Source organism: Hylaeus anthracinus, unplaced genomic scaffold (genome assembly GCF_026225885.1).
Source record: "Hylaeus anthracinus isolate JK02 unplaced genomic scaffold, UHH_iyHylAnth1.0_haploid 4, whole genome shotgun sequence".
In the NCBI taxonomy this organism is placed as follows: domain Eukaryota; kingdom Metazoa; phylum Arthropoda; class Insecta; order Hymenoptera; family Colletidae; genus Hylaeus; species Hylaeus anthracinus.
Genome location: NW_026535289.1, coordinates 14889016 through 14902410, shown reverse-complemented (window position 1 = coordinate 14902410; position 13395 = coordinate 14889016). Strand labels below are relative to the sequence as shown.

The 13395-nt window shown below is 42.0% G+C and overlaps 2 protein-coding genes and 1 long non-coding RNA gene across 9 annotated transcripts in view; 2 read left to right on the top strand and 1 right to left on the bottom strand.

The window, feature by feature from the left end:
* The window catches only part of LOC128895180 (neuronal PAS domain-containing protein 2-like), a 52755-nt gene extending 47131 nt beyond the window's left edge, over positions 1–5624 (top strand). For 2 of the 3 annotated variants that reach the window (XM_054157532.1, XM_054157530.1), the window contains 8 exons: positions 513–773; positions 845–995; positions 1112–1223; positions 1343–2327; positions 2542–2568; positions 2648–2688; positions 2762–2905; positions 2972–5624. In XM_054157532.1, the coding sequence (XP_054013507.1) occupies positions 513–773; positions 845–995; positions 1112–1223; positions 1343–2327; positions 2542–2568; positions 2648–2688; positions 2762–2905; positions 2972–3064 (1814 nt within the window). In that variant the 3' untranslated portion in view covers positions 3065–5624. The remainder of the gene's footprint in view (positions 1–512; positions 774–844; positions 996–1111; positions 1224–1342; positions 2328–2541; positions 2569–2647; positions 2689–2761; positions 2906–2971) is intronic. The other variant, XM_054157531.1, reaches the window with a different exon arrangement.
* Positions 5625–9135: 3511 nt separating this feature from the next.
* The window catches only part of LOC128895198 (JNK-interacting protein 1), a 10510-nt gene continuing 6250 nt past the window's right edge, over positions 9136–13395 (bottom strand). For all 5 annotated transcript variants that reach the window (XM_054157589.1, XM_054157592.1, XM_054157590.1 and 2 more), the window contains exons 4-8: positions 12194–12469; positions 11585–11737; positions 10952–11232; positions 10613–10791; positions 9136–10200 (exon numbers count right to left, since the gene is read on the bottom strand). In XM_054157589.1, the coding sequence (XP_054013564.1) occupies positions 10128–10200; positions 10613–10791; positions 10952–11232; positions 11585–11737; positions 12194–12469 (962 nt within the window). In that variant the 3' untranslated portion in view covers positions 9136–10127. The remainder of the gene's footprint in view (positions 10201–10612; positions 10792–10951; positions 11233–11584; positions 11738–12193; positions 12470–13395) is intronic.
* On the top strand, positions 12339–13019 carry LOC128895225 (uncharacterized). The gene is made up of 3 exons (XR_008461728.1): positions 12339–12480; positions 12562–12769; positions 12953–13019. It is a non-coding gene; the product is annotated as an uncharacterized LOC128895225 (long non-coding RNA).

Below are 13395 nucleotides of genomic sequence, written 5' to 3'. Positions count from 1 at the left end.
AACGGGCCAAATCATTCGATTCCACGGGCTGTGATGTTCCTCTTTTTTTATCGCGACACGTAGGGTAACGTTCGTTCTCGAACCGGTATCGCAAATATTTACTCTGGCCGCGCATTTAAATTTAGACCTTCCGTATCGTAGCTGCGAAAGGTGTAAGCGCAGTCGCGAGCATCAAGAGATTACCACCGCCTTGACCGACGCGAAACGAATTTTTTTTTTTTAACAGGAAACTCGTGGACCCGATCGAAGGAACAATTTTCTCGCGTACAAAGCATTCCCTGAACTTTAAGGAAAAATGCTGCCCCGACCGAATAACTGTCCTTCTCGGGAGTAAATCGACACGTATTAAGTCATACTTAATCTATAATGACAACAATTTACGTTTATCTGCTAGAAACCATTTAGTGCCAGGGATCGTTAGTCAAACTATTATTTAAAAAGGCAGCTCGTAATTATGCATTTCAAAGAACGACACGCTTCCGTCCGTATAATCATCGAGTTGATGTTTTTAGAGGTCGGTTCGACCAGCAACGACATCATTTTCGTGGGTGTAGCACGGTTACTGATGAAGCGTCCCATCACCGAAATATCGATAATAGACGCGAATAAAGACGAGTACGTCACGCGTCACTTGGTGGACGGCAGAATCATTTACTGCGACCACAGGGTGTCCGTGGTGGCCGGCTATTTATCGGAGGAAGTCTCGGGTTTGAGCGCCTTCGGTTTCATGCACAAGGACGATTTCAGGTGGACGATGATCGCGCTTCGCCAGAGTGAGTCCGCCTTCTCTTTCTTATCCAATCAGCATCGTGCCGCGGACGTTTAACCGTTTCAATGATTGCAGTGTACGATCGCGCGGAGACCTGTGGATCATCCTGTTACAGGCTACTGTCCAAACCGGGGGAATTTATTTATTTACGCACACACGGCTATTTAGAGTTCGACAAGGACACGCAGACCGTCGAATCTTTCGTCTGCATCAACACGTTGGTCTCGTAAGTTCTCAAATTATTAATGCTACCTGCGTATTTTTTCTATGATATAAATGTATAATTGGGCTTATAGAGGATTAAATCCATGCAGAATGTAAATGAGAATTTATTTTTTCCAGGGAGGAGGAAGGCATCCAACTGGTGAAGCAAATGAAGAAAAGATACTCGGCGACGGTGTCCGATACTAGAATCGCGATGATCCAGGACAAAGACGATGTATCCATCGAAATGGTAATTTATCCAATTGGAATAATACAATGTTTCTTTCTACATACCATCGCCGGTTGCAACGCGCGCCTGCATTCTTCTTGCAAAGAGTTGTACCTAAAAATGGGAATTGTCTGTTACAGGGTACGGACTCGCAGCAATCAAATTCCAAGAGCAGCGTGGGAGACCCTTCCCAGGTGGAAGACGCCGTCACGCACCTGGTTAGCGACCTATCGTCGTCGTCGGTCTCGGAAAATTCCCTCACGGCGACGCCTGTACCGAACGAACAATTCGTGAAGGCTGCCATAGTTTCGCAGCACTTGCCTCCGGCGGCTGCGCAAGCCAGCAAAATCGGCATAAAGAAGATCGACCATTACTTGGTGGTGCAAGGGAAAGGGAATCGGACTCCCAAGCAAGAGCAGAAAGCGGTTACCAGTGGGAAACAGATTCACGAAGAGGGGAATTCCGGGCCTTCGGAGAAGTCGTTACCGATCGGTTCACCGCGCGATGCTCACGACGACGGAAAAGACAAGACGGACGAAACGACAGCAGGGCAAGTCGGTAGCATGATCGTTCCGAATGATTTAAGCGTGGAGCCATGCGTGAACGTTCCACATATACCTGGAACGTCTCGTTTGGACGATCCTCTGAGCATAGAGACGCTGAATCCCGCGGAGATCGAGGAGTCTATCATAAACGTCTCGAGTACCCTCCCGCTGTGCGACGATATTCCGTGTGACATCAAAGTTGAGAACGCCATGGACGTTTTCGATCACGTGCAGGACCCCCTGATCGAATACCCGGAGTGCGTACCCCTGGTCGACGATAGTATAGTCACCGATTCGAGATCAAGCCACCAGTACCCGTTGAAAAGGATATACAGCGACGAAGACGTTAGGACAATTTGCAATAAGAAGAGACACATTATCGATCCTTACACGAGACCTGACACGAACGACGAGGAGCAGAACGTTCCGTATTGTAGGCCGTACGGTACCGAGGAGTTTCCAGAAATCACGTCCAACTACAGCCAGTACAACAACATGAATTCGCAGTTGCTGAGGATCGCAGAGTCACCGAATTCTACCTTGGACGAGCTAACCGTTGACTACCAGGAAGTCGATCCAGGTACTGCACTCTCCCTAGCCCCCTCGTAGTGGGGTACTGAGTTCAGTACCCTTTAGACAACACCCCCCCCCCCCCGTAATTAAACAGGTGAGGTGAGGTTCTACTGTATATCTATCGCGCTGGTTTATTGTTCACACACACCTCGTTTAAAAATTATAAACAGACAACGTTGTTCCTCGTACTCATATAAACATTTTGATTGGGCCTGTTACAGATCTAATAGTGAAAATGATTTTTGAAAGTAAGTACACACGTGTACGCATATATTATCGTCCGTACCGATGAAGATTTTCACGTCTGTTTCGTTCGATTATTTTTAGATACCTTCAACGATGCGAAAGTGCAAATAGCGGATCACAATGTAAGTGAAGGTCATCGAGCGTTTTAAAAACGACGAGACGAGAGGAAAAGTTCATTGTTACTGTTATTTGCAGCAGGCGATCAATAAGGAAATAAGGAGGACGCATCTTAAACTTAAGAACAGCATGGCGTTACAGGAGTCGCAGTTAGACGTCCTGGCACGGGACCTGAAGAACCCAGCGTTGCAAGCACAAAGAGGAAGCTTAACGCCGTTACAGGTAACGACGATTGTAGCGAACGATCTTTCATCGTGTTTACGCGAAATTTGTCGTTTTATGTTTCAGGCAGAGCATAACAGGCAAAAACAAATGCTCGAGTCGCTGCAACAAGACCACCATAATATTCAGATGAACATAAAGCAGAATATCGGAGTGTAAAGATGGTCAGAGATACGTGAGACATAGCGTTTTAATGAACGTAATCAAGGAGCCCTTCGCGAGATATTTAATGGAAACACTGCTTCGTGAGAATCACATGCCAGAGAAATCAGTGTACACGAAGGGACTGAAAACAACCACCTGGTGAAGCGCGACTGCGCATTGAATATACCGGTGAGGTTTGTCGTAACTCGTTTCTTTCCAAATACCAGTGATACAATGGCAAAGTGGGAAACGACTGGTACTCACATCGACAATCGACGACGTTCTATCAGCGTTGATCTGTATCGTTCTACGGCTCATCAAGCGAGAGATAACGGTGTTTATCCGAGATTGGTGGGGCGGAAATAGAACGCCGATCAAGAGAACTTCGGTGTTCTCGCGTTGAAGAAAAGAAGAGGCACGTCGTGTGAGTAAAGTATACACGAGATAATCAACGGGTATACTCCGTGCTGTACACACGCAGACTCTGTTAAATCCGAATTATGAACGTTGTACATACATACCTAGACCCTCGTGTTTGGCGGAAATATGAACGATCATATGATTCCGATAACTGCGCGAGCATCCATAACGAAAGCGGTGTTGTAAATGACGGGCGCGTGCGTTTTACATTTTTCAAAGGTCCAATGTTGCGAAATTTAAAGATTTTATCATACCAAACTTGTAAATAGTGTGGACTCAATTTTAAATGGCCCCGCTATTCGTTTAACCCTCAGGGCCGTTTTGTTCGGTCACTGCTTGGCGAAAACAATTTCCACGTCGAATAGATCACGGTATATAAACATATATATCGGATGGATACAGCACCAGTTCTGTTTAAATTCTGTTCGTTGTAGGATGCCACTTGCAACGACAAAGAACAACAGAACGCTCACCGAGTTCGATTCGAATTTTACTAGCGAAAGCGAGCTGACAGTACAAAATTTCTTTTACGAATAAAATATACGCTTTTGCGAGAAAAGGCGTTAAACAGAATGCTAGGTACGCAATCGTATCGAGATTTTATTGTTGTTACGCGATAACGATAACGATAAAATATTTACCGTGAATGTCGCAAAACTTATGTAATATTATTCATTTGTTTTTTCTACCCCGGAAGGAAACTCAAACTTAAATGAAGCGCGCGGACTGCTTATTTTTATGTATGCAATTACATATTCACTATTCGCGACATAAACATGCGCTTTCGAGCATTTTACACGTATCGATTTGTTATTTGTACAAATTTTTTACTTCATCGAGAAATTTTATGTTGGACGTGAAAACAAAATTATCGACACTTTTTAACGTGAAATCGACACGATCGATTCCTATCGCGTGCATAAATAAATGTTATATCTCGTGTTTGTAATCGTTCTGTTATGGAGAACTTTTTTTTTTTTTTAAGACTTTACTGGCCTCGTTATCCACCCAATATTATGTTACTTTATATTACTTTATTAATAATGGTTAAGCGTTTAGTATCTATCGATGAGTAGCATAATAATGTTCGCGATCGGTTCGTGTGCAATTATTATCATATAATAAATGCGCATAAGTCGATCACCTTTTAAGGGACGGTTGACAAAATACACGAATAAGCATAATCGAGCAAATGAATTTGCAAATTCGATGTAAAATAAGAAAAAAAAAAGAAAAAAAAAAGAAGAGATGTTAAAATATACAGGATGGAATTATGCGCATGATAAAAAGACCGACGCGCAATTATTATTGACATATTCAACACCAATGAATAACAGATCTACATCATTTTAGTTCCATTTCCCTATGTACAAGTATAAATAAGGCTGATACTGTAAATAAGAATTCCGTACGTCTCAGTGATCGGTGTTACCGATCAAAGAAATAGCAGGTGTTTTTTTTTTTTTTCGTGAATTTTTCATCGTTCATTCATATTGTACATCTATTTGCAAAGCGTGTGCTATTTCCCAAATACGTTTAGAGTTATTCACGCTCCTACGTGGGCCGATACCGGCCGCTGGTGTCGGTGCGGTTTAGAATCGTAACGTAGTTTATAAATAATGCTAATGATACGGGTAGTCCACCCCGTCCCTTCCCCCTTTTCACGTATGTTCCCGTTGCAATGACGCGACAAGGAATAAATAATAATCCCATAAGCATGATACCCTCTAGAGCAACAATATTTATGCGAACTCAAGTTAAAGAAATATATAGTCGTACTATTTTACGAGCTTTATGACTTACAAAGAATTGTTATGTAAATTATGTATTTATTTTGAACAGGAACGATGTTTAATCGATGTACAGGCAGGGATTGTGTAACTATGAAAAAAGAGGGGATTATCTGCGCATAATTATATATGTAAACATCATATTCATTGTAAAAAGAAGAAAATGGTCGACAACTCGTTTTCGTGTAATTGGCAATTGATGTCGAAGCGTAACGAGGTAGTAGACCGTCGTTCGAATTTGTTCAGCTGGGATCGTTTTATATACATATTCCTATATACGTATAGGAACATGTAACAACATGTTACAAAAAGCTTACGATATAAGCTATGCTCACATTTTTCCGTCAAAATGGATTCGAGCGTCCTTTACTAAAGAAGATGAATGACCGTTGCATAATCCACCGTGTCGTGAGCGTTTAGTTAAGTGAATAGCAGACTTTCCAATTCGTCATAATCATTGTAGTACAAACAGCAAGTTTAAAGTGTCTGTGTTTAATGTCACTCTCGCTCCTGTAATCTATCAAGCAAATTGTAAATGTGTTTTCGTGATCCTCAGCGATGCGACTCGAGCTTAGCCATCGTGCTCATGTTTTATATGTCTCAAGAAATTATACGTAGAAACGGTATTTCTACAATTAATCGTTATTGGAAATCACCAATCGAGCTAGATACGAGTACGAGTATCTACGATATTTCATTAATTAAACTTATTATTATAATTATAACACCCATAAGCGATTTTCATGTGTTACTCGAAACGTCACAGTAGGACTACTGTAATCCAACTCAAAATATTAATAATCATGGGTGATTCGTTAAAAATTGGTAAACGACAAAAGATTGATTGATTTTTAAAGTAACATAGTACGTTATGAAATTTATAGTGCTCGAAGAGTACCCTCCTGACTTGTCAATATGAAGTGATCAAACATCGATGACTATAATTATTTTAATCGTAAACGTGTTTCAAGTGACAATTTTTTACGAATCGTACGGTACGAACATTCATCGCTGATAATGAAAAACATGTATTGGAAGGCAAGGCAAAAGAAGATCCATAATTCTGGAGCGTTTACGCAGAAATAAGATTATTCTGCTAATACTCGAGGAAGTAAAAATATTCGTAATGAAGATGAGCAGATATCAACGTGACATAGACAGATGGCACTACAGAATTCGCTAAACTAACGTTTAATCTTACGATATTGTACATATTACCTTTATTATATTTTATACTCTGCTGTTTGCACATAAGTGATTTTTACAATTTCTTTCTGTAAGTTACATATGCAAGCACAATTGGACTCGATTGTGTATATTCTCCCTGTACAGTTTATATATGTATCTTTAGGAACAGAACGTTGCTAAAATGTCTATTCAATCATAGTTAAATCACGCTATTGATTTGCGTCCGTTCTATACGTTAAGCAGTCTTGGAAAAATTTTATGTGAAACGATCGTCTCTTCGTGATCATGTTTGTAAAAATGGATACGCAAAATTTCAAGCGTTTCACTACGTGCTCATTCTTCCGACGAAGAAGCTTAAAAATTTCTATCGACAGTATTACACCTCCACGCATGTAATGACACAATCGAACATTGGTCATAATTCATCATTTATTAAGAAAATTACGACAAAACGAATATTTCTATAAACGACGGAACGAAAGATGTCTTTCGAAGCAAGAGTTTACCATATATACAAACATTAATTTCGAGGGACTCGTTTCCTACTATCTGATTGAACAAAAATAGAAGAAACAAAATGCGATGGAAACATCTTTATTAACTCGATTCGAATAACAAATTGTTTCGAAATACATTGAATGCAAGTAAAGGATAATAAAACTTATGTAAACAAGCATGAATAATAATAATAATAATAATAATAAAAAAAGAAGAATGGATTCCTAATGTAATCAGTAAAGAAATATTATAATGATTGGGATCATATACACGTATAACTTGTGTCAAGACTGAATTATCAAGACTTCGTAGGAGGTGAAACATTTTTGTAAATAATACTGCCTGAAAGAAATATATGTAGAAATTATATGAAGATTACAGAAGTTGCAACCCTCAATTTAATATATTTTCATCCTATATCCTGCCTGCGCTGTGAAGTTCCATGGATTGATTTCTCGATCGTGACTTAGAACAATGTAATAGTTGAAATCACGAGTTATTTATTACGCAACAGATTCTTAAAATAAACGCAGAACCTCTGCAAAGATAGAGTTACAGACCTTATCACATTAAACACCATCGCACGATCGATAGTAATTTTTTTCTCTTCTTGTGAGCTGTGTTCTTGGAGTTGATTTCAATTCCAATAAAATTTGTTTACGGTTCGTACTTCATTCTTACAGGCGTCAACGTCTTCGGCAAAAAATACCCCATATAAGCAAAGTGCGACAAAGATTGGGCAAGTTTCGATGTTTCTTTCTGTCTGTAAACGACAAACTAAAGTAAACGAATGATCCCCTTGGTAAGAGGACGTAACCTCGGCCCTCTGTCCGCTACGAGATAAAACAAAAGTCGTTATCGGTAACAAGAGTTTATTATAATTTTCCATCGCTACGAAAATTGCAACTATACCATAATTATATCGCTCGAGCGACGGAGGTGTCGAATCGAATCCCCAATCGAGTGTCTCGACGAAAGAACATGGAAAGCTCGAACAAGAACGAACGATGACTCGGTTTCGTTTCGGAGTAATCGACAACTGTACCATTAAAGAAAATCGAGCCAACGTTTCGGGTGTGTGAGGGTAACGGAAGTCGGGGGCATAAACGCAGTGAAAAGTTGTATATTTTGTTGCATCACGCACCAATTTTATTCTACTCGACGACGTAATTATCTTCGATGGAAAATCGAGAGAAGAAACTTTCGTCGATCGTCGAAATCGCAACAATGACTTTACACGCGGATGATATTAATTTGTACCTAATTATGAGAAAATAAATCGGAAAGGCACGATACTCGAGGCGATCACAATCAAAGGCACGTACAATTGATAGACGATGGTGCAGATAGAGTCTCTTAGCAATGAGTAAGCACTGCGGTTTGTCTCTCAATTTTTATTTAACATACTGTGTGTAACCGAGCTTAAGGTTTAATACGTGTACAGCGTGGATCAAATCCCAAGCACGTGATCGCGCAAATATTCAACGTAAACAATAGAAACCTCATAGTGTTCATCGCGTTCGAAATAAAATCACGATTTCGTCGCGATGACGACCACCTGGTATCGAAACCGGGGCTGGGACCGAGTCGAAATTCGTAGAATATCCTCGCGAAATTATAGTCCAACAGGCCCAGCCCCAGTCGGAACCAAATTACGAGACCATCGTGAGATTGTCGCAAAACGACGCGATAATCGGTACAAATTAATAATCGCGGCCCTCCCCATGGATATCGATATTCCTGTTCATTGTTCGGTGCGTGCGATTTGATTCGTACCGCATCAACGGTTGGCGAGACGCTGCAACGCAGTAGAATCGTTACAATTTAAATACAGAGGCCAATGTGCGTTTCGATAACAAATAGACGTGAACGTAGAACGACTCGCGGAATCGATGAATCGTCGTGAACGGCGAGCCTTATCGTTACGAACGTAACCTACAAACAACGATCCGTTCGCAAAGAAAGATAGAAAAATATACGGTGTGTCCCTAACGCGGCACGATCAAATATTCTTTCGATCCGTGCGTCTCGCGATCGTTTCGAAACGATCTTCCTTTTTATTTTTTCGTTTCGTTGCCGCCGATTATTCGAAGAGAAAGAACAATAAGAAACAACGAATCGCGTCGGACTTCTCCAAAACGAGACAAACGCGATCGATCGAATTATTAGGGCAAAGACAAACGCAACGTGTAAATGGAAAAATTTAATAAGAAACAAGTGTTCGGTGGCTCTCTTCGGAATACCATACAATATATACAATCTACGACAAGTAAAACACATTTAACGTTATCGAGAAGATGATTTTTAAGCGATATCGAGAGAGAAAGGAAAGGATTTGGAACGGTAGATAGGTGCTCTCTAGGAATTCTAGGTAAAAATTAGAAAATGGATAGGGTAGAACCAGAGGTCGGATAAATGGTAATCGATTACGTTGCCCTCACTTTGGAGAAGTATCGCATGCGTTAAACACAGGCCAGAAAGAGGATTCGCGCAAGCAATCCGAACGAAAAGCAAACGAAGAAATCGTCGCGTTTCAAACGTCGGAACGATCCACACTATTGTCGTTTTGTTTTCTCTACGTGTTCGCTAGTCGGATATCTTGGTCAAAGGATCGAAAGGTTAACGATTAGTCCTTATCGGTAGTAATTAGTGTACGTTATTCGTATTATTTAAAGATCTTCTTTTTTTTTTTTTTCTTCAGCCGGTGTTCAGCTCTCGTCTCGTCGTAACGAAAAAGACGAAATCATTCCGGATGATGCAATCGTTTGCTCAATTGTTTAACGATGGGATCGTGCTTATTATGAGACGAAGGGGATCGTATGGAGGGGGGGAGGAGGAGGAGATGAGAAATGGTACCAACGCGGAATCCAGAAGTCAATAATAATCGTTGAAACGAAAATGGCGCTGAATCGGTCCCGTCGCGACGCTTTCCGAGGATGCTGGGGTACACGTACGTATAATGTATATGTATACGTTCGTATATCTTATATGTATAGGTACCCATACACTCTTCATATAGATATACGTATATGTATACATATATGTGTACGTATAGAATTGGGTGTTTGATTCGCGTCTGTCATTTCATATCTACAGCTAAGGGCAGTATATACAGGGGACAAAGGTGTGTGAGATTTATCTTTTTCCTCCGTAGCCGCTATACGACAGGCCAGCAGTATAATCTATTCGATATAGATATCCTCTATCGGGAAAGCAGTCTCGATGAACTTCGTGTAGAACCGATGGAAAGCACGCCTAGGAAGAGAACGGTATTGGCAAATTACGAACTGTTGCAAACTGATAAGTGCATCGACGATAAAATAACATACAGTCAGTCTCATAAGTAGACCGTGGATGTTTACGTATTTAAAATGTATAAAGTATCAACAATAATTCAGACATACTTTCGTTTAAGTTTCCCTATTAAAGAAGTTTGTCCGAATTGAATGATCGTGGCGTTCATTGTAAATACGTGCACGTGTAAAGTTTATTCGTTCTAATTTAGACAAACTTCTTCGACAAAGGGTGCGAATACTTGTGAGACTGGCTTTATATATTCTTGGCCTACAGCACACACGTCCACTTGCAGAGTTTCTAAGAGAAATTGAATAAATATTGCATGTGTGTTGCAAGCCTTCGATAAAATATTTGAAATAACAATGATTACCCGACGGCTTCGGCAACGGGCCTCGTGGATTCTTGACCAATGAAGACGTGGCAAGCGAACCTTTGCAAGGTGGGGTGCTTCGTGATGAAGCCGAGGTAGCGATGATCGCGGGGATGAAACGCGCAAAACGAGACGTTCTTAAGCGAGTAGAAATAATCGTGGCAGGGCCCCTTACTTTTCTGCAATAACGTGAACGTCATTAACAAGACCGTGACACGATTCCTTTGAAATATTAGGTTGGTAAGAAATCAATGTCGGTTCTCGAACTATATATCTTAGGGATGGCGTGAAAAATCACGTTCGATTTCGTTCCAGAGAACGAAAGCCAAAGAGATTTACCCGCGGTTTACTCCTGTCGACCATTCGAAGACCTTGATCGGACACTTCCAGGATGCAGCTCTGCGAGACAGGCGACTCGTGCGAGTTCCCGACGATTCTTCGCACTGCTTGACAAACGACACCCGTACCTTTGTGCGCCAAGGTCTCCACGGATCCCAAGTAACCCAGGAGGTATCGTTCCCTCTTCACCTTGGGCGCCGTGGGATCGAAGTCGCTGTAGTCCATGTCCACCGCGTATGCCGACGGAAAGATGCCTTGACGGCCGGTTCTCAGGTTGACCCCTTCGAATCGAAAACGCAGAGCAATGAATTTAGGGGTCGTTGTACGCTTTAAAAGAAGATCCTAAAGCAAACTTTAATTCAACACGTTGACTACTAGGCAGAAACTCGTAAAAATTTCCGAATCGAAGATCAAATAATTTAACACTCGTCCCGGTATGTTTTTTTTCGTTATTGCTTCGCCTTCGAAATTAATTTCGTTAGTTTCATTAGTAAAGATAAAAAGAGTCCGTATCGCCTGTTTAAGGGAGAGCTAGTTTTCCGCGGTGGGGAGCTCGCTTGTGGTTGAAAATAAAAGCGTGGGAGAGTGGGGTTAGACGTTATCGATCTAACGCAAGAGTTGGGCACCACGAACCTTCGCACCAGAGATCGTCGGCCTCCTTTTGAACGTAAATAGGGTCACCGATTTCGAGATCGATCTCGTCGTGGTGTCTTGGCACGAATTTGTGCAGTCCCCGATGCGTCGCCTCGAGCAGCTCCAGTTGAGTGAACGGCACACCTCCGCTTCCTTTGAAGTAACACGAGATCATTAATTGCCCTGGCCAACGAGAGCAATTCACATTCGGAGAATTTATATAAATTTATATCGCTCGTTCTTTTACAATTTCGTTACATCTAGGACGACATTAAAAAGTATACTGGTGTGCAGAGAGGAGATTCATTGGTTTCTTCTAGTAGAAGATTTGGTATAATGTCTATTCTGTGTTTACATTGAGCTAGAGTCGAGCGTCGAACGTAGAAAGAGACAGAGAAAGAGAAAGAGGTCCGAGGAAACGAGCGAAAGGCGAAAGGACTGATTAACCAAGATAGCGTTAAAAGTGAAATAGAAAGAATTTATTGAATCAAGAAATAAACAAGTCCAAGAGGCTTAAATAATAATCCATGTGCATTAAATAGCATCGTGCATTTAATTTTAATCGCGTCGAGGGTGAAAAATCGGTAGCAATCTTTCGAAAGAAATCACCTGGCGTACTGCTAGGCGAAGCCGAGTCAGTGTTCTGCAGGGTGTTGCAGGGTATCGGAGATACACTTTTCGGCCCGTTTTCCGGCGAGTGGGCGGTGGAGTGGCCACTGTCGGTGGCCAATCGCTCGCTGTCGGGTGAGCTATCCTCGTGGCGAAGTCTCGAATGGCATTTTCTCAACACCAATTGCGGCCTGATGGAACTCGAACCGTTGGCTGCGCTAAGTTCGTCCGCCAGGGACGACGAGGACTGCATGGACATGTGACCGATGGGCAGACCTGCGAAGAGGGTATGATCAAAAGTATCTTTTCAATGGCAGCGGAAGATGATTGTAAGATCAAGGTTTCTATTGATTCACGCACGGTCGTAGGCTCGTGTAACACGAATTCGTGCTACGCACGGATACCTTTCCCCGAAACGACGAGACAGTTGAAAAACTGGATGCTCAACATGGCGACGTCCACGTTGAACCGAACCACCGTTGAGACACGCGATCGATGCGCATCGGTACAGCGACGACTGATCGCGTGTGGCCATCGCAACGAGTCTTTCAAATCCGCGGATCTCGAACGAGAGACGTAAGTAAATGTCATTATGGATATTCTTTCGTTGCGGTTGACGATTCTGCGGTTGGATTAGCGATATCGTCAATATCCGCGGATCTACGCAGGTGATGAGAAACACGTACGAATATGATCGATTCGTAACCGAGATCGCGTTGCCTAAGGTCACGATATTCTAGAGCGATACTTTGTTTACAGAGTTAGGCCGGTCGGGTTTTTATTCCTTCCTCTGCTCCTACGAGATGGCAACCGAATCGACAAACCGGCTAGCATAGGTTGCCGCACGAAAGGGGCACCCCTGCGCCTACAAGGTGGCAACCGAACCGACAAGCAGGCTAGTATCGGTTGCAGCATACCAGGGGCACCTTTGCGCCTACGATATAGCAGCCGGCCAACCAACTGGCGAACAACGGTTGCCAACTAACAGGGGCATACTTCACCCTTACTTGATGACAACAAAATTTTCGTTCACTTTTCAACATCTAACACCTCCTGACAGATCTTAACACACATTCTGGCATCTCCTAACACTTTCTAACACCTTCTAACATCTCCTAACAGCCTCCAACATCTCCTCTAACATCTCCTAAGATCTCCTAACAGCCTCCAACATATCCTCTAACATCTCCTAACATTTCCTA